Genomic DNA, 22,046 nt, shown 5'->3' with positions numbered 1-22,046 from the left:
ATCTTGTAAACAGGTGACATAAACTTATAATATCGATAAATACAGTACAGTACTGTAAACATATTTTTCTTCCTTATGATTTTCTTAATAACATTTTTTCTGTAGCTTACTTTATTGTAAGAATACAGCAATATGGACTTCCCTGGTGGCGCAGTGGTTAAGAATCCACCTGCCAATGCAGGGGACACGGGTTCGAGCCCTGGTCCAGGAAGATCCCACATGCCGCAGAGCAACTAAGCCCATGCGCCACAGCTACTGAGCCTGCACTCTAGAGCCCACGTGCCACAACAACTGAAGCCCACGTGCCTAGAGCCCATGCTCTGAAACAAAGAGAAGCCACCGCAATGAGAAGCCCGTGCACCTCAACGAAGAGTAGCCTCCACTCGCCACGACTAGGGAAAGCCTGTGTGCAGCAACAAAGCCCCAATGCAGCCAATAAATAAATAAATAATAAAAATAAAATATAGCACTTTAATTTCCTTAAGCTACTTTGTTTATTTCAAAGTGCCAAAAAACTAAAGGTGTTCTGGTGCACACACATATGCTGTGAATCTAAGAATTCAGAACTATGCAAAGAACTTTTCAATACGACTTTACAAGTGAAATATTTACACACTTTACTGGTAGTGCTTAATGCTTATTTTTGAAATCTATTGCTGATGCTCCTCTAAAGAGCAATGACTCAACCAGAAAAATATTAAAGGCTGCCTTTTCTTTTGTAAAGTGCTTATTAGCAACCATATCCAAAAGCAATGGTTTTCAGAAATACATGATATTAAAAGGTGCTCAAAGAGTCACCTCTTACAGAATCAAATATGCCATTTTGTAACTTTGTACATGTAAACTGATTTTATCTGCATTAATGAAAGATTGCTTTCAATGGCCCTCAACCATATGCTTCAAATCAAGACAGTGCTATTAGCATCAGCAGCATGAACAGTAACAGCAGAATAAACCCCAGCACATTTTAAATGGATCACAGCAGACTAGAAAAACTGTAACAGCTTTTGGATATGTTGCATATCCAAGGATGAGGCTTCTCTTTCACTCTGCATATATGGTAAACATTTTAAAAAATAATAAAAACACTTTCTTGTCTCTCTGTAAGAGCATTTTACAGTGTATAAAAGGATTCAGATTCTTGTACCAATTAAGCAAACTGTTTTTCTATATAAAGTAGGCTTTATATTAAAGAAAGAAAGAAGGAAAGAAAGAGAAAAGAAAGCCTATTTCCACCAAGACAGCTAGAAGGAATTAACAAGTGAAACACCTAATGCTAAAAACCTGAGGGAAAAAAATGTGAACAATTCTGAAATGAAGCTTTTTTGAAAGGTTGATATAAACATTCCAAAAAGGAATTTGTTTTCAAGTGTGAAGTATCTGACTTCATTTCAATCATATATCACTTTTATCTGATTTAAATAATTTAGAAAAAAAATAAGCATCATCTTAACTGAACTACTTTCTGTATCAGATTCTCTTTCTGACTCATGCCCCCCAGTACGAACCATTCAATACTCTTATAGTGAGCATCCCTTCAGGTCCCTGTCTATTTTCTGAATCTTAAAAGCTTTTTTACTCCTCCTTTTTTTCCCCTCCAAAACTCCCCATATATCCCAAGAGAAAATTCCTATTAAAAAATCATAATTTAAATACATTGTGACAATGTTACATTTGATTTAAAGTGGTAATAAATTATAAATTGCCAAATAATATAATTCACAATGCAAATCCCTGGTATAAAAAGAATCCATCTTGCCCTGAATATAATAAAGCAGTCCAGTGATTTCAAATTACTTATGAAATAAAGGCAAAAATAAGGTGTAAAACACTATTTATAAAAGTTAAGTAAGAAACCAGTTACCATAAATCTTTTTACAAAGATAAATGTAATGGGCCTTTCCATTTCTAAAAATTTGGGGGGAGGTTTATAACTAGTGGTTTCAAAAATGACTTTAAGGAAACCAGAGATTGAATTACATATTATTTGTAATATATGACATATTAAATATATGTGACAATAATACTGCAATGGTGAGAAACTTAATCTTTGGACTTGCTACTTTTCGGCAAGTAAATTTTTTTCAAAGTCTTTGCTATAACTGATTAATTTTTAAATGTTAGTTCTCAAAAACTTTGCTACTAGAGATACTATGTTAACTAAGGAGATACTGGAAGTCTCAAATAGTAACAATATGCCTACAAAATAAAACAAGATTGTTCTTGCATCTTTTGTTAGTATAACAAATACACTTTAAAATAGACAACATTGCTATGCCTGTAAATTAAAAATACCCAAACCTTTAAAAAGGGGGTGGAACAGGAAAGAAAAATTGAAAATTCTTATTTAAAAATAAATCTGAAGTCCTTGCATTTCTTAAGAACTTGACTTGTCAAATCACGGTTTATCTTCTTTTGGACCAAGCTGTGTCTTCCACCATTCATCCATGGGATATGATGTCAATTCTCCATTCTGTAGGTTTCAGTGTGAATTTTCTTGAATGTTTGCAAAGCTGGTACTGGACTTGAGACGTTTGGCTAAATAAATCAAAAGTATTATATTTTAACTTAAATTTAATTCTCTAAACATAATTATTATTTTATGTAAACTATAGTATTCATCTATTAATTCCATATTTGAATCTGAATAGATTCAATCTTATAAGAATTAAACCTAAATCTATTTTTTTCTACCAACCTCAAAAGATATAACTTTGCTAGAAGCTGCACATGATTTTGTTAGAAGCAGTGCCAAATAAAACAGATGTAATTTATATCATCCTGAACAATACAGTCTTAAATATGTAATAAAAATGAAAGTACTCTACTTTAAAAATGGAAGTGCTGTAAAGTATAATAATAAAATTATATATTTGAAAGTCTAATCTAGAAATCCAAATCTAAATTTCTCTTAAAAGAATTCAGTAAAAGAACTCTGTAATGTTTAAAAAAAAAAAACAAACATTCAAATGGCTTACAAAGAAAAGTAAGTTGGATATTACACACATGTGCACAAACATATATGGCAACTAATAAAATATGTACAATCAGTTTTGATCATGATGCTAAAGGGACTGAGTCATTAGAGTTAATAAAGAAAATCATGGCTATTTGGCTTGGTAATATGTTTTGTTCTTTAGTTAAACATGAATGTTTCTCATGTTCCAGAAATTAAAAACAATCATGCCATAGTGAAAGTATCTTACATTGGATAACTAGGAATCTCTCTACTTCAGAGGTTCTCAACACTAGAATAGAGGTTATGATTTAGAAGGTCTGCAATGGGATTCAGACATTTAATTTTTGTTTTTGTGTTTTGAAAGCTCTGCAGACAATTCTGATATGTGGCCAAGGATGAGAACCACTGTTCTAGTTTCTATCAGGGTCTCCCCTGACAACTGTAAGTAGAAGATGACAACATGGCTTCCTGGACCAGTGCATTGTTTCAGCCTAAACTTAAAAAGCAACTTAAACTAAAAAACAGCCTAAACTGAAAGTCTACTTCTTAAGCCTTCAGTGGATCTGGGAAGCAAACTAAATCAAAAGGGTTTTTTGTTTTAAACGTTGTTTAAAACTATTAAAAGTAATCTAGTTTCTAATTACCAAATTCATTAAACTAACCAGGTAGTGATACAACGTCCTTGCTTCCTTATTCTCTATCTGATAAATCCCTACATCCTCCAAAATTCTACTCCAGGGATCTTCTAATGGTGAATTCCAACACCCCAAATGCAGAGTTCGTCTTCTATGCCTCTGTGGTCCAACCACACTGTATGCACTTCTACTACATTTGTTGTAATGATTGGATTATGGTCGGTATGTTCTTTGAGGGCATCTATTGTGCTTTGTTCCTTTTTAAATCCCTAATTCCTACCATAGGACTTGATGAATGGTAGCATAAAGAAAATGGTAGCATAAAGAAAAGTAAATTAAAATTTCCATGAGGTATCAGCACAAGAACTATTTGCTTACACTAGCACTTCCTTAAGTTCATCATTTAATTTGTAAACAATGCTTCTATGAAACATTAATAGGTATTATGCAAAGGTCCTATTGTCAAGTTTGGGGGATGTAATCTCAGAGGCCTTAATTTATATTCAGGTACATTACGAAGCTCATGAAAAGGAATTTCACAGGACTAGTATTTTAAGGAACTCACTCTAGGAGTTGCTAACATTAAGTACAATGTTCTTTTATTCAACGAATATTTTGGAGTATCTACTATGGGCCAGGTACTTTCTAGATGCTAGTGATATAGTGGTGAGCAACATAAACAAAATCCTTTTTCTGATGGAACTTACAGTTGAGTCAGGGTAGACAAACAAATGAGGTAGAAAATAAGTGGAAAAGTTAATTGGAATAGACTAAATAGTGATTAAATGCTATTAAAGAAAGATGATACAGAAGAATTTTAAAAAGGGTGTATTCTTAGGTTGGGGGGGTCATAAAAGTTCTCTTTGTGTCAGTAACCTTTGACCTAAGACCTGGATGACAAGGAGCCAGTCAAGGAAAGCAGGGAGGGAAAAATACAAGAACCTCGGAAAGAGGACAGTGTGAATGAGCTTGGTGTTTGAGAGGAGCAGAAAGAAGGCCGGACTGCCTACATACAGCATCATGAGAAAGGAGAGGGGTAGACACAGGAGCTTAGGAAGGCAGATGGGGACCAGGTCACATGCAGCTTGGAGAGCAGACCTTGGAATAAGTCTGTATTTTATTCTAGGTGCGACGGGTACACGGGAAGGGTTTCAAATGGGAGAGGAGCACGTGGTAAAATTTGTGTTTAAAAATTTACTCTAGCCACTATACGGACAATGGATTGTAGTGGGTCAAGAAGTAGAAGTAGGGATACCAGTTAAGGGACCTCTGCTTTAGTGCTGGTAAGAGACGGTGATGGCCTGGGCTAAGGTATTACCAGTGGGGATAGAGAAAAGATAATTTAAGATATATTTTTGGAAATACAGCTGGCAGTACTTGCTGATGAATTGAAAAGGGGTAGCGGAGGGAATAAGGGAATGGGGAAAGAAAAGAAAAGAAAAAGTTAAGAAATTGAAAGATATTAAAAGAAATTAAACGACAAAAGGATTTGTGGCTTATACAAGCAGATGGATGGTAATGACTTTTATTGTGAAAACAAACGAACAAAAACACTGATCAGAAGTACTATATATCTTCTGTAGAGTTAAATAGATTTGCAAAGCAAATAAGATGCTAAACTTTAAAAGTACACCAAGCCCTGAAAAATAAAGTGTTTCAACAGTGAGGTCCCTGCAATATTTTGTTATTACCCTAAAGAAGCACTTTTAGGCCCGAGTTATTACATATTTACAGAATGCTGGCAATCTTCAAAATACTTTACTAAATACACCCATGATAAAGACTCTCTCCTCTAGTAGCTAGCCTTTTGAGGTGACAAGACATTACAAATTCAATGTAAACTGATCTACAAGCAATCTGGTTTTTTTTTTAAGTTAGATATATTAGACGTGAAGTTAGATAAATCATGAAAAAAATGCCAGAAAGAAATTTACAAGGGAAAGAATTTTTATATCATAGGTTCCTAAACTAGGAATAATATTTAAGAGAAAAAAAGCCTGACTTTTTTTTTCTCCTGAAAACATTCTTTTTTAAAAAAACTAAAATTGCTAAGGGATAAGCCCATACTTTCATTCTGATAATAAACAAGAAACCTATGAGATTTGGAGGTCACTTTTCTTTGGCTAGTTGGGACCTTCTAGTTAGTGTTTTTTTTCTGCTCTGCCCTATTTGATGGGGAGAAAGGAAAGGAATGAACACATACTGAGCACATGCTATATGTCAAGTAACTTTCTTGCAACTACAATTCCAATTTGTTCATAAACAAATTGTCTGTGTGTAAGCTACAGTTTCTCCCTGCCTGCTACTTGTTTGGTGGTTCTGTCATGGGTGGTTCTGCCAATGGGCCTAAGAGCTCTCTACTATTTATCTCCCTATTATGGCCATTTCAGGTCTGCAAAGCCTTTGTTGCTATTCCTTTGTTGTTGTCAACCTTATTCCAGGGAACCTAGCTTTCTCAATTAAAGCTTCTGAAAGATACTGTATGTTAAAGTTTGATTATAAAGTCACTTAACTTACACATCTCTTCTGGTAGTGAGCACAGTTGTAAAATTTGAAGAAGAGAGCTGTTTTAGGCTAATATACTTTGAGTTCTCAGAGTATATATTATTTCTAAAACAGGCTTAGATTTTTTTAAATACAGGTTTTTAATCTAAGTAAATAAACAACCATAAAAAGAAACTTACGTAGAATGAGTTTGCGTTTCTTTTGCTCTGAGTGAAGAAAACTACTAAGGTAGAAGACAACAGGTAGAAAGAGAATGAACACAGAAACAGCAATCACAGGCACTGTGTCACTGCAAGGGACTGAACAGTTGAAAGTTCGACTCCAAAGTTTTCGAGTAATATTCATCTGAAACAATAACAAATAATGTTACTCTATTTTATATTTAATTTGTCTTCAATTTCATAAAATTATTTTGTCAGTAACAAGAACCCCAAATTTAGACTAAATACACATCCCTAAAAAATCTATTAATAGTTGAGGACAATTTCTTCTGTCAGGGAAATAAGCTGGTTCACGATTAGTCATTGTATAAATTTATATCCATACAGAAATTTCATATTGTAAATTCATAATACTGTCCAAAGAATGTCAGCTTTTCACAGACTTCAAACACAGAACTTGTATCAATAGAAATATACTGTGCTTCATTCATTAAAAAAGATTTAAAAGGGTAACTATGTGAGGTTATGAATGTCAATAATTAGACTGTGGGAATCCTTTTGCAATATGTATGTATATCAAATCATCACACTGTACACTTTAAATATATTATAATTTTATTTGTCAAGTACACCTCAATAAAACTGGGGGGAGGGGAAGTCTCACAAAACAAACAAACAAAATATTTTCTTTCATATGTTACCTACGTAATCTCACTGAGCTTGTAATATTTTTAGAATGGAGATAAAAATATCAGCTTTATAGGGCTTCTTTTCAAGAGATGATATCTATGAAATGCTTAATAGCTTATCTAAGATATTAGGAAAGATTCATACTCACAGCAAATAATTTTTTAAGTATATAATATCTAATGAGTCATGGAAACTTTATTAGACAATACTAATATCTTATTTAGCCCCTAGATACACTTAGGGGCTGCAGTACCTCACTTTCATTGAGCTCATGATTTCTGTCAAACAGGCTAAACGATGTAAGGAAACTATCAAATTCAGCTTTTTTTTTTTTTTTTTTTTTTGCGGTACGCGGGCCTCTCACTGTTGTGGCCTCTCCCGTTGCAGAGCACAGGCTCCGGACGCACAGGCTCAGCGGCCATGGCTCACGGGCCCAGCCGCTCCGCAGCATGTGGGATCTTCCCGGACCGGGGCACGAACCCCTGTCCCGTGCATTGGCAGGCGGACTCTCAACCACTGCGCCACCAGGGAAGCCCCAAATTTAGCTTTTAAAACTGTTCTTGCCTAGATTTTGTTTAATTGAGATATGGTTTACAAATGGTGCACTGTACGTCTGTCGTAATTTTTGCTTATTGCAAGATGGATGTTCTAAAATAGGTTGGTCATGTTGATTTCCTGTGTAATCCAACTTGTGTCATAGAACCAATATTCATTTTTCTTCTTTATTTTAAAAAAAAGAAAGAGACTATTATTCTTTAAAAAGATGTTATTATTTATTGGGAACCTACTAGAAGCCAGGTACTACTCTAAACATTAGTAACAGAGCAGTAACAAACAAAAATCCCCATGGTGTATCCATTTTAAGTGCTTTTTACCATTCTGAATATTACAGATCCACTATGTTCACTCTGAGCTGCTATAATTCACACTCATCATTCTCAAACATTAAGTTTACCAATTTTGACCACAAGTTCTCTGCTTTTTGACAATAAATTTTCTGTTTCCTCTAATGCCTCAATAGTCAGGCATCGTATTCCCATAAAAAGGCATGATTGCCATCTAGTGGTGCCCCATGTAAAGGCAGGCTATTCAACGGAGGAAAAAAGAGTTTTTGTTGACTATTCATTCAATCAATACATGTTACTAAGGGCCCACTATTTGCTAGGCGCTGTTCTAGATACTGAACAGTGAACAAAAAAGGACAATGATGTCCTTGTCTTCATATGGCTTATATTTTAGTAAGGGGAGAAAGACTACAAATAAGTAAACAAAACTTTTCAGATGGTAATAGATATAAAGAAATAAAGCAACAGGATAGGAAGTAACTGAGGAATGGCTTCAGAAACATATTGTAGCAAAACCTAGAGACTTCTTGAATTAGCAACAAGTGCACAAGAAACTGAAATGAAAACATTTAACAATATACCCACACCTCTGAAAATGACACACATTATCAAACTTAAAAAAACAAAATGTATAAATGGAGTATAATCTATAAAAATATTAAATCACTATGTTGTATACCTGAAACTAATATAATATTGTAAATCAACTATACTCTAATAAAAAGAAGTCAAATATACCAAATTATCAACTTACTTATGAAGTATCTGATTAATTTCCATTTTAGTTTGACACATCAGGATATTCTAAAACCTTACTACTTAGCAACTAGTTATTTCTGGTTGAAGACACCATATGCAAATTCCAATAATAATACTGAAGGCACATTCAACAACACTGCAAAACACGTGTTGTATCAGGAGCAAAGTACTTACTGCATCTTCCACATCAATGCATAAGTGCGTTCCAGATTCAGCCTTATTTTCAAGTTCATTCATTTTTTGCATTTCACTGTACAGACTACTCAGAGTTTTGTATGCGTCATGACAGTTTTTGCATACTTCTGAATAATTTCTTAACTGAAGAAGACTGTGTGCGCTCCCCTAAAAGTTAAAGGCACATAAAATACACACAATAAACATTACATTTTTTAAACTTATTTGCCCTCCTGGAGGAAATAATAGAGTATGTTAAAGTGCTGAGCTGTGGTGTGGGCCAGGTTGCTAAACCACTCTGAGCCTCGGTTTTATCTATAAAATAGGGATACCCTTACCTGTATTACAGGTCCCAAGGAATAGAGACTGGTATGTAGCACACAGCAAAATATTTGGTACTTTCTAGTCGCCCCTGAATTTTGAAAACCACTGCACTAGCCACTGTTAACTGAGGGCAACACTAGCTCATATACCAAATTATTGATACCTAAATACCAAAAATTTACTAAGTTATCTTGTCATTTATACATCTGCCCTTATCTATCCTATACTCACCAAATAAATAAAGTATACCCTTGCCTGTGCTGACTTGAACCCTGAAGTCTGCCTTATTGAGACAGAGAAGACTTTATAATGAGTTAGGAAAAGGCACCCAAACACATCCCTCCCCCAGCCCTCTTACCCCAATGCTTTTAATCCAGGCCTTTCAAGTCAACAAAAAGGGACTAATACCAATGAATTGTGTAACCTAAAATATAACCTCAGGTACTGGATATAAGACATTATGTTAGTGAATCTCAATCTTTTCCACTTCTGGGACTGACGCTTGTATTTCAAGAACAAGTTTGCTAAACAGTCAATTCACACTTTTGTTTTCTATTCCCTTTATTCTTTACCTTATAGCCTGGAGAAATAATATTAACTATCAGAATGAAAGAGAAAAGGAAAAATTAAAGGAATTAAGCTGATGTAGCCCCTACAACATTACCCTTACTATCTACTTGACAGAGAAACTCAAGACTCTCTTTAGTTCTGCCACAAGAAATAGCCCATTGCCTGTTTTTCACAGAACAATTGTACGTTCAGCTAAATGTGTTCGATCAAAAATGGAGCACAGTACCTTGAGGGGGGAGTATAATTTAGTCATTTATATTAAAACTTAAAATGTACATATCATTTGACATTGCAATTTCACTTCTAGGAATCTACCAGACAGACAAAGATACAAATACCTGCAAAAGACTGTCCATATTTGTGATAGTAAAATACTGAACCAAACAAAATTCTCCATTGATACAGGGACTGACTGACTAAATGGTGGCATAGTCAAACAACAAAAAGCTCTGCAACGTTTAAAGCAAATGAGAAAGTAGGATTCTGGGAAAATGATGACATCAGCATGTGCCATTCCTGATTTCTTTCCTGAAGAGACTCAAGAACAGAAGAGTAAACCCAGGCCCTTGATAGCACTGTTAATTATAGAGGCATGACATGCACATTTCATCATAGGAAGGTTGTATGACAGCTGTCATACCACTCCCAGAGAAACTAGCCGGAACCACAGTCTCTTGTGACCCTCTATCCCCTGCAACCACCTACTGTCCTCTGGAGATGCGAGGGGCTGGAATAATAGCCCCACCCTACCTGCGGGACCACCCACAAAAAGCAGTCTCCACAGTCACCCAGACAGTCCAGGTTCCCAGAGAAGTCACCTGCAAACGCATACTACCATAAGGTGGAGCTGGTCTGGAACCTAAACCCACATCTCTGCCTCATCACTGAGCCAGAAGGCACTGCCACAGCCAATACCATTAATTTCACTGCTACCACCTATCTCTTTAGCTGGTTCTCCTCCCTTTTCAAACACACACACACACACACACACACACACACACACACACACAACCTATAAAACGTTGGCATTGCCCAGAACTCAGTCCTTGGGGCCTCTTCATCATCTCTATCTCCACTCACTCACATCCAAGTCTCCAGGCTTGATACCATCTGTACCTGATGCCTCTCAAATCTACAGCTCCAGCTCATACCTCTCCCCTGATAATAAACAAACAAACTAACTAATTAGTTAATTAATTTTTAAAAACCATTCAATTTAAGGAAATAGAAAAATGACAAAACCAAAAGAATATAGGAGGAATTAATAAATGCAAAAGCATAACTTAACACATTAAGAAAAATAAAACAGAAACTGATAAATAAAGCCAAAGGTGGGTTTTCAAAAAGGTCAATAAATATAAATGTATCTTCAACAAGCCTAAAGAAAATTCAAGGGAAAAAAGGACTCACAAGTATAGCATTTGGAAATAGAAAGGAAATGTAGCTATATATATGATAGAAATTTTAAGGAGTAACCAATTACTAAATGCAATGCATTATCCTGGAATGAATCCTGAAACAGAAAAGGACATTAGTAGAAAAACTGGTGAAATCAGAATGAAGTCTGGCATTTAGTTAATAGTTATATACCAATGTTCATTTCTTATTTTTGACTAATGTACCTTGGTAACATAAGGTGAACATTAGGGGAAACTAGGTCAGGGATATACAGGAATTCTCTATATTAGCTTTGCAACTTTTCTGTAAGTCTAAAATTATTCCAAAAAAAAAAAAACCATTTAAAAATAGGCAGTTAAAATCTGTAGTGGGGCCTTTTTGTCCGACATCTTAGGGAGGTGAGGTGATAGCAGTTGCTCTCCCGGCTTCGCTATGCCGCCCAAGGATGACAAGAAGAAGAAAGATGCCGGAAAGTCAGCCAAGAAAGACAAAGACCCAGTGAACAAATCTGGGGGCAAGGCCAAAAAGAAGAAGTGGTCCAAAGGCAAAGTTCGGGACAAGCTCAATAACCTAGTCTTGTTTGACAAAGCAACGTATGACAAACTCTGTAAAGAAGTTCCCAACTATAAGCTTATAACTCCAGCTGTCGTCTCTGAGAGACTGTCGTGGCTCCCTGGCCAGGGCAGCCCTGCAGGAGCTGCTTAGTAAAGGACTTATTAAACTGGTTTCAAAGCACAGAGCTCAAGTAATTTACACCAGAAATACCAAGGGTGGAGATGCTCCAGCTGCTGGTGAAGATGCATTAACAGGTCCCACCAGCTGTATATTTTGAAAAATAAAGCTTTATTAAATCAAAAAATAAAAAATCTGTAGTGGGGGAAGAAAAGATATCGTTCATAAGGGCACCAAACACTATGTAGTACCTTGAAATAGACTTAAGAAATGTATAAACCTATAGGAAATTTAAATAAATAAGTAAAACTGTGCTAGAGAACATTAAAAAATAAAGAATAATGGTGGTTACCAGGGGCTAGAGAAAGAGGAAATGGGGAGTTATTACTTAATGTGTACAGAGTTTCAGTTTGAGAAGATGAAACATTCTGGAGATGGATGGTGGTAGAGTTGTACAACAATGTGAGTGTACTTAATGCCACTGAACTGTACACTTAAAAGTTGTAATGTGGTAAATTTTATATTCTATTTTACTGAAATAAAAAATAGTGAATATATACTGTACTCCTAGATAGGAAAGCTTAATATCATAACAGGTCAATTTTTCCCAAATGATGACTCTAAAATGTACTGCAATTCTAATAAAATATCAAAATGATTGATTATTTTGAACTTGGTTCTAAAATTCATTTCATGGATTTATTTAGTAAATCATGTTTTGAAAGTCAAGAAGCCAACAGGAAAAAAAGGTTGGCGCTAAACCTTACGTCTTACACCAAAATAAATTTCAAACAGATAAAATGATGCTTAAATGTACAAAACAAAACCATGAGTCCTAAAACAATCACAGGAGAAATTTTTTAAATAATCTCAAAGTGGGAAAAGGCCTTCTAGTGTGACACAAAATCCACAAGCCATTAAATTAATTTTGGTAAATCTAACAACATAAAAATTAAAATTTTCTTCATATCAAAAAGAGAAGCACGATAAAGAGACAAACAACAAATGAGGAAAAAATATTTGCAACTAACATCCCAGGAAAAATGCTAATTTCCCTAAAGTACATTCATCAGAACTAGTGTCTTTGGTCTCTAAAACCAGAGTTCCTAGTCAAATAGTCTTGGTAAATGCTGTATACAAAGTTACCATTTGAAGTTCTATATAATGTACATTAGTCCACTAAAGTTCTGCAGTCCTGTATTAAAGCATTTCTTACCCTTATTAAGAACATTACACCTTTTTTATGGGCTATCTATTAAAATCTTGCAGAACATATTTTGGGAAATGTTCATCTAATAGTTTTTATTATACTCAGGGAAATTCATATACTATGTTATCACATTTATTAAAGAGAAAGTTATACATACCTATATCCTAAATATATTTCTATCTATTTGTGGGGATTACCTACTTGTTAAAAAGCAAGTTTCAAAACTAGGATTTTACCAGAATTCCAATTTCACCCCTCACCACTACCAGGAACATTCCAGTACTAACATTCAAGGGTCAGAGGTGGAGAAAACAAAACCCAATAAAGTAGGTTTCTTAAAGGCTACCTTTTATATTATAATTCAAAACTCAAAGTTACCTTATTAAACAGCACCTTTTAAAGTAGGTAAAATATATTTAAGCAAATATTGAGGCAAAGAATAAGCTTTTTATAGGCAGAATCATACTGAATTGCAAAATACATTATTGCATAAACAAAGTCAAGAAAAATTATTGTCTGATAGAACAACACTGTGTTTTAATTAAACAATCACATGCCTCAGTTTATATGTTCACACTCATTAACTCATTGGATCCTGACTACAAAATACTGGAAGGTAGGCACGGTAGATCTTACTATTCCCATCCTACAAATTAAAAAACTGAAGTTTTGATGATTTGCCTAAGGGCTAGTAATAGAAGAATTTAGCAGAAATCCAGGTCTACCTCTACACTGTGTATGTAGATAAATATCAACAATTAATGCTATAAAAATTGGAATTATTTATTATTCACTTGGACAAGACAGCATTTTAATTTCAAGTGTCATACATAAAATACCTGAAGGTTATTCTCAAAGCAGGTCAAGGTGTGATTAAACAGATTCAGGAAGTATACTGTGCTATTTGATAATTCTTCACTTTTGTTCGTTAAACAATCTGTCAAGAAACCAAAAAGTAGATTAATATATCTCAAGCAACAATTATATATAGTCATTTATCTCTCAAGCTGTTATCTTCTGTTTCACACTATCGTAATCCTTTATTCAGACAAGCATGAAGTGTTCCACATTAAGAGAATTTTCCAAATACATGAAGCTTACCCCTTTTAGTTTCCAAAAGGTTTTTTTTACATCATAACCATTTAAATGAAAATATTAAAATAGTCACATACTTTTCTCTCTTTGTAAAAACCATATACCATGTAAAATTGAAATTGATTTTTGATGGTACAAAGTCTTAATCATGAATATCAGTTATCAAATGCCGCCTTAATAGGAGTACTCTTAGTGCTGTTTAGGCATAAGACTATCCTGCATTAATTTTAGCTAAATTCATATGCTGTTTGATTGTTTTCTGTGTTACATTTAGTAGTTCTGGGTCTCTTCCATCTTCACTAGTGGGTCAGTTATTGCATCTAAGAGGTTAATCTTTTAAAATCTGCTCTTTCTAATCTATTGTGAGTTGGGAGACCAGAGAAACAAGCTGGTGAGAATCTTGCATAAAATACTGATAAAGGGGCTTCAAGTAAAATCTGGAAATAAATACACTTGTTTTATGTTTTTCTTAAAATCTTACATAAATGATATTCCTCTGCAACTTGCTACTCTCACTTAGCAAGTTCATTCCTTTGAATTGTTTTCTATTTCTATGTATGAACATAGCACAATTTTTTAATCTATTCTCCCTTCTTGGATGAACTTATTCTTTATCCTCAGTTTGCTTTTACCTCTCCCTGTGCTCTCAGCTTACCCTCTGGGATCTAGGTTCAAGTGCCTGGCACCATATCCTGGAACTCATAGTCAACCATTTCAATCTCACTTTCCTAGAATCCTTGCCCTTTTTACATTCCACATACTCACAAATATTTAAAACCTTCATTAACTTTCTCTACTCCCAATTGTGGTTGTAGAACACTATTATAGAAAATTCTAAAGTTATAATGAGGGGACTCAATTCAAACTAGTTTCAGGGCCACAAAACAATCCTTGTAGATGCCCTACCAATTACTCCACAAGGGATGTTCAAATACTTTCTATTCTCTAGTACTCAACCATACTCTTGTTCTTCTTAAATTTAACTGAGAGCTGTATATTATACACACTCAGGGCCATCTATTATGATCTTTCAACTGGGAGGGGAGAGACAGGATAGAAGGCTGTTGCAGTTATCCAGGAGAAAGGTGGCAATGCAAACAGAAAGAAATCAATGGATAAGAGATACACAGAATAGGTAGTGAAGAGTACCAGAATATGCCAACTCAAAATATGCCTCTTTGGCATATGGATTATTCTGAGCTAAAGGCCTTTAAGGACTTCCCTGGTGGCGCAGTGGTTAAGAATCTGCATGCCAATGCAGGGGACGTGGGTTCGAGCCCTGGTTGGGAAAGATCCCACATGCTGCACAGCAACTAAGCCCGTGTGCCACAGCTACTGAGTCTGCGCTCTAGAGCCCATTAGCCACAACTACTGAGCCCGCGTGCCACAACTACTGAAGCCTGCGCGCCTAGAGCCCATTCTCCACTACAAGAGGAGCCACTGCAGGGAGAAGCCCGCGCACCGCAAAGAAGAGTAGCCCCCGCGCGCCGCAACTAGAGAAAGCCCGCGCACAGCAACGAAGACCCAACGCAGCCAAAAATAAATAAATTTTAAAAAAGTAAAGGCCTTTAAGAACCAACAGATTCAGGAAAAACTCTAAAAACAGGGCACAAGTTTTTATTTTGTAGATAAAATTTACACTTGTAAAGGAAATTTCCATTTGTAAAGATGTCTCTCTCTCTCAAGAAAAAGAAAAGGGAGGACTCTTAACAACTAACTCTTACCAATGGAGATGGTTCTAACTTAAATCTATGTAACAAACCTTACTAAACAATCCCGTTTACCATACTTTTCCTGGTCATTTTCCCATAACTTGCCTCCTTCATCCAGAAGACCAAAACCCTTTCTCCTCTGATTATCCTAAGATGGTATATAAACCCAAATTCTAACCATCCATTTGGGTTACTCATCACGGGGTGCTCCCGTGTGTACATGTGCAATGCACTTGTTAATAAACTTCTGTTTGTTTTCTCTTGTTACTCCGTCTTTGGCCAGTCTAATTAGAGAGTTCTAGCCAGAGAACCTAAAATGGATAGAGGAAAAAGATTTTTTCCCTCCCTTAGAGTAGACATTAGGATATGACACACTATATGACGCATGCACTATTATAAACAACAATCACTACAATGAAAGCTAATGTTAACTGAGTAGTTGCCATGTTCCAAGTGCCATGCTTGTACTTTAAACACATTTATTCAATTCTTACAACAATCCTATGAGGCAAGAACTATCATCTCCATTTTCTAAATAAGGAACAAAGGCAGAGAGGAATTAAGAAGTTACCCAAGGTCATAAAACTGGTAAGTAAAAACCTGGAATTTCTACTCAGTCTGATTCCTGAGCCTGCACTTGCAAACACTACAAATATAAAATATCTACACTCTAGACAATTAAAGTTCAATACTGGGAATCAATAAATACATGCCACTGCTCCTCCCTCCACCACCCATAGATTTCTTACACCATGCAGGGATTCAGGCAGTCGCTACCAACTGATCAGTGCTGGCAACTGAGATGAAGCATAAAACTGGTAAACAGGGCAGCAACTAGCACATAAAGACTCCTTTGTGCAAACTGGAAAAAGACATTCCGTCCAGGTAGATTATTTACAAAAAAGTGCTCCTACCTCCAGAAGCTGAGCTGGAATCCAGCCCCACTCATCCCCTTACATGGCCCCTAGTGTAGGACTTGGCCTGCACCTGGCATTCCTGGGGCTCTACTGATGAACCTATTCCAAGAGTCTATCCCTCTCTGAACTCACACACTCTACATTCTCTGCAGCTTTATCTTCTCCAGCATGTAAGTCCTGTTCTGACTGTTCACCTTATCATTTAAAAATCTGAGGGATCACTTCACAAATTAGGAAACAGCTAGAGAAATAAAGTGATATACTGAGGATCATACATCAAGTTAGTAAGGCATTGAAATACAAAATATACTTTCCAGGCTCTTGATTAAGTATTATCCTAATTATACCATTTTTCCTTTACTATTTAAAAATGTTACTCTCTCTGTTGGCTTTCAAAAAGTTCACACACTAAATTCTTAAAAAAAAAAAATAACATAAGTCTCTCTTAATCCTGGTTTAACATCATCACAAAGTAGCCTTGAATCTTTTTACACGAGGTAGAGTATATAGAAATAAAAACAAAGTTACAAATATGCATAATATTATTATACTGTGCTAACGAGATTGAAGAAGTTTTCAGTTTTTGTAGTTGACATTTTGGAGGGAAGTACAGGGAATACAATTTCATCCACAACAACTGTACATCTGTGTATAATGAGCCACATCATGGCAAATGACATGCACAATATGGGGGTGTGTGTGTCCCTGGATTGTCTTACAAAAGCAGTATAAAGCATGAATGTGATTCATACTTCTATACAAAGTATGTAACTGAAATAATTTCTTTATAAAAAAGTAATTTATATGGGGCTTCCCTGGTGGCGCAGTGGTTGAGAGTCTGCCTGTCGATGCAGGGAACACGGGTTCGTGCCCCGGTCTGGGAAGATCCCACATGCCGTGGAGCGGCTGGGCCCGTGAGCCATGGCCGCTGAGCCTGCGCGTCCGGAGCCTGTGCTCCGCAACGGGAGAGGCCACAGCAGTGAGAGGCCCGCGTACCGCAAAAAAAAAAGAAACATTAGTAGTACTAAAGCTTCCTATAAGCACTAAGTGAAGTGGTCATCATGAATTTTCCTCATCTCAGATAATCAATGCAGCCTCATCAAGGACAGATTAGCATAGCTTCTTTCTCAGTGAGGGCTCAAGCATCAGCTCAAGAGGCATTCTTAAAGGTGTTAAGGATTCAAGTTAAGACCTTACATAGAAACCCACTAAATATCATAACAGGAATTATGTATGCATCTTTAGATAAAGTATTTGGCATCTATTAGGAGCTTGTATAAGGATCTCTGCTGTTTTTCAAAACTAATTCTATAGAGAACAGAGACAATTATCAATTTCTGAAAAACAGGGCAAGCTTCAGAAAACATAGTATTAAACTATGGGAACTTTGTACTTAAACAACATAATTAAGTTTAATAAGTATGAAAACTAGGACATTTTAAGTTGTAAGATATAAATGAGTCCAATGCTTAGTATGTTACCATTTAGATAAAATATGGGAAAGATGGGTTCTGATTAATTGATCTTCTGGTTAACTATCAAGTTTTATTATTGATTTTTAAAGAATCAAGACATAAAAAGTGAAAAGTGGCAGAATATTTGCCATATGGATTATTCTGAGCTGACGGCACTTGGAAAATAGCCAAGGCAGAGAGAAGCTTTCTGTGAATTCCCCTTATCTGCTTGAAGACAGAGCTTCCAAAAGAAAATCAGTTGTCATAAATCCCTTCTCCAGGAGTTTCATCAACTAGGGAAGATTTTCCCCTATCAGAGGAAAGGAGACCAATCAAACAGAATGGAGAGTCCAGAAATAAATTCTTGCATATACAGTCAACTATGAGCTGAACTCCTAGAAACAGAGAGCAGAATGGTGATTGCCAAAGGCTGGGGGGTGGGAGAAATGGGAAGATATTTGTCAAAGGGCACAAACCTCCAGCTGTAAGATAAGTTCTGGGGATCAAATGTACAGTATGGTGATTTTAGTTAGCAATACTGTATTCTATACTTGAAAGTTGCTAAGAGAATAAATCTTAAATGATCTCACCACACACACACACACATACAAAAAGGTAATTATGTGACATGACGGAGGTGTTACCTAACACTATGGTGGTAATCATTCTGCAATTTATAAGTGTATCAAATCAACACACTGTACACCTTAAACAATGTTATATGTCAATTATATCTCAATAAAGTTGAAAAAAGAACAAAAACAAAGTACCAAAACACTTTACCATAAAGCAATTCATAGTCTCATCAAATCTGGTCACTCTACTGATTATTCACCTGTCATATGCATAAGATAACCAAGAAGCATCTCAATAACCAGGCTATCCCTATGTCAACAATACACTTCTTTTTTAAAAAAAAAACTTTTTTTTTCAAACACATAGACATTTTTTAATTTATTTTTTTACACAGCAGGTCCTTATTAGTTATCCATTTTATACATATTAGTGTATATATGTCAATCCCAATCTCCCAATTCATCACACCACCACCCCCCGCCCCGCCACTTTACCCCCCGTGGTGTCCATACATTTGTTCCCTGCATCTGTGTCTCTATTTCTGCCCTGCAAACCCGTTCATCTGTACCATTTTTCTAGGTTCCACATATATGCGTTAACAATACACTTCTGATAACAGCTTTAAAATTGTGAAGAGGAGAAATCCTTGATATATTTTCTTTACTTCTTAACAGTCACTCTCCACAAGAATTAATTTCCATGCTATTTGTAATATGAATTGGAAGAGTTGTGTACACTCCTTTTGAGTTTCAATCAGTTTCCAAAAACTCATTTCTGATGAAGACTAATATCATTCAAAGACACAGAAATTCTAAAGATAAAATAGATGGTAGTGGTAACGGATGGCACTCTTTTTTTTTATATTGGAGTATACTTGATTAACAATGTTGTATCAGGATGGCACTCTCTTTCATTGAGAGTCTAGCCTTCCTTTCATCAAGTAATAATGGCAAAGACTACGTGCCAACCCACAGCTAGATCAAGTAGAAAGGTGATTTTTTTTGGCAATGTATTACTTTTAAAAGTATTCTTTTAAACAATATTTTAGCTTTTATAGCTTTACATGTTTATATTTTTAATAATATTATTTAAAAAATTTTTAATAGCCCCTTAAATTAACTTTAAAAGATATTTATAGGGTTTCCCTGGTGGCGCAGTGGTTGACAGTCCGCCTACCGATGCAGGGGACACGGGTTCGTGCCCCGGTCCAGGAAGATCCCACATGCCGCAGAGCGGCTGGGCCCGTGAGCCATGGCCGCTGAGCCTGCGCGTCTGGAGCCTGTGCTCCACAACGGGAGAGGCCACAAGAGTGAGAGGACCACGTACGGCAAAAAAAAAAAAAAAAAAGATATTTATATAATTATAGTTTTGCATTTTCTAGCACAGAGGATGAAAAAGGAATAGTCATTTTATATCAAAATATATATTCTTACAAAATGGATCACATATTGGTTTAAGTCTCAATTAAAAACAAATTTTAAAAACACCTCAGTAGTTTTCGTTCTTCCTTCGTAATGTTTTTCCTTCCCATTTTATCTTTTAGGTGTCAGACTGAATAGACTCCAGATTATTTACCATTAAAGAGTTCTATTGCTGGCATCACTTATCAGCTCTGTATTTGCAAATTTAATAACTAGATCACCACAAAAAGTTAACTGAGACAAAAGGGTTCATAGCTTGTATTTAACAGTTTTACATAAGTTCTGAGAAAACTGACCAGTCTTTTTTTTTTAATGTCTATTTTTTTTATTTTTTATTTTTTTAACATCTTTCTTGGAGTATAATTGCTAAAAATATGGAACACTTCACGAATTTGCGTGTCATCCTTGCGCGGGGGCCGTGCTAATCTTCTCTGTATCGTTCCAATTTTAGTATATGTGCTGCCGAAGCAAGCACAACCAGTCTTTTTATGTTTAAATAAAAAAGCAAATAATCTAGATTTTGGGGGGAATATTTATACTGTGTTTTCATGTATATAAGGTAGGGGAGGAAACATAATTTTCCCTCTACCTTGTAAGTTCTCAGTTGGGTCCCCTGTAACAAAAGACAGATCAATAGGAGAAAAACAAACAGAAGTTTGTTAACTTGTATATCTTCCGCATATACACAGAAGATACAAAGGGAAATTGAGTAACTCAAAGGGGCTTAGAAGTCAGACTTGAATATCATCTTCAGGTAAAAGCAAAGATGGGTGTGGGGGAGGTCAGTTATGGGGAAATGACCAGGAAAAGTGAGGTAAACAAGCATAAGGTTATGCAGATTATGTCCCTGCCTTCTCCATTTACAAGATTCTCTAGTGATTTAAAGTCATCCTTTTCTTCCTGGTACAGAGAGGGAGACACCCTTAGCAGTGGAGATTTCCTTAATAAATATAAATTTCTCATACAAAATGGTTATTTCTACTCTGTTTTCAGAGCTTCTCCTGTGTCTGCGGTTTCTCAAAATAATCAGCTCAAAATAATCCTTATGCCAAAGAGGCATATTTTGGGATGGCACATTTTGGTCTCCGACAATACAAAATGACAACATCCTAGGCAAACTTCTGATCAGGCACAAATTCACTTAAAATTATAGTGTGATATGATTGCTTTCTTCCATTTTATTAAAAGAGTAAATATCCTTTGTATTCATTCTTTTACCTATTTCTAAAGGCCAAAGATTTTTAAAAAACAATGACTGGATAGGTAACAAATGGATTATCCTTTAAGTAAAAGGAAAAGAGAAGCCTTTAGCATTATTTATTAAGAAAATAGAAGAGTGAGGATTCCATGAAATCAGTGGTTTAATAGATCTGGTTGCTAGAGATGCGATTGTCTCAGAACCTGATGCCTGATTCCTGATCATTGCTGACCATTAACATTAGAAAATGTGCAACCCTATTAAAAACTTTTTTTTCACATTATCTAGTTTTAATTTTATGTAGTACTGATAGGTCTTTAGGCAAAAAAAGAGTATTTTACATTTATATCTTTAGTAAAAGACCAGGTTTTCCATGATATCAAACATGTATATAGCATAGATATTAAACTTTGTAGGGCTAAAGTGCAGGGCTAATATTTCTTAAAATGGAGACTGTGCAATGAATTTGTCAAATAGCACTTTAAAAACAAAATTAGGCCTTAACTCATGAACACTGTCTATTCAGATGAACAATCTTAAAGCCCTCCGATTTTAGTTCTAGGCTCTTGATCTGCAGTTCATTTACACTTTCTGAGCCCCCATTCTACCTCACAGGGCTCGGCTTATTGTGAAGTTCAAATGAACCAAGGGCCATGACATTGAGAAATATTATTTAATTTAATTGCTGACTTGCTATTCACCTTCTTTAGCTCATTTTCTCCTTCCTTCAAATTTCTTTTCTCACTGCTTTGTAACAGAAGACTATGTTGC

At 35.6% G+C, this 22,046-nt stretch overlaps 1 protein-coding gene, 1 non-coding gene and 1 pseudogene across 4 annotated transcripts in view; 1 reads left to right on the top strand and 2 right to left on the bottom strand.

Moving 5' to 3' along the window:
- Nucleotides 1-22,046, bottom strand: part of OSTM1 (osteoclastogenesis associated transmembrane protein 1) — a 47,862-nt gene that overhangs the window by 8,334 nt on the left and 17,482 nt on the right. For 2 of the 3 annotated variants that reach the window (XR_009543756.1, XR_009543755.1), the window contains exons 3-6: nt 13,742-13,839; nt 8,729-8,896; nt 6,279-6,444; nt 2,302-2,538 (exon numbers count right to left, since the gene is read on the bottom strand). Coding sequence is in view for 1 of the 3 variants with exons in the window: in XM_060167370.1 (XP_060023353.1) it covers nt 2,483-2,538; nt 6,279-6,444; nt 8,729-8,896; nt 13,742-13,839 (488 nt within the window). In the remaining 2 variants the exon portion in view is untranslated. Of the gene's footprint in view, nt 1-451; nt 2,539-6,278; nt 6,445-8,728; nt 8,897-13,741; nt 13,840-22,046 lie in introns of those variants that run through there. The other variant, XM_060167370.1, reaches the window with a different exon arrangement.
- LOC132530386 (small ribosomal subunit protein eS25-like) lies at nt 11,400-11,880 on the top strand (annotated as a pseudogene).
- On the bottom strand, nt 20,446-20,552 carry LOC132530944 (U6 spliceosomal RNA). The gene has a single exon (XR_009543951.1). It is a non-coding gene; the product is annotated as a U6 spliceosomal RNA (small nuclear RNA).

The sequence above is a fragment of the Lagenorhynchus albirostris genome, chromosome 12 (genome assembly GCF_949774975.1).
Source record: "Lagenorhynchus albirostris chromosome 12, mLagAlb1.1, whole genome shotgun sequence".
NCBI classification, from domain to species: Eukaryota; Metazoa; Chordata; class Mammalia; order Artiodactyla; family Delphinidae; genus Lagenorhynchus; species Lagenorhynchus albirostris.
Note: the sequence above shows the minus strand (reverse complement) of the source record. Positions and strands in the feature narration are given on the sequence as shown.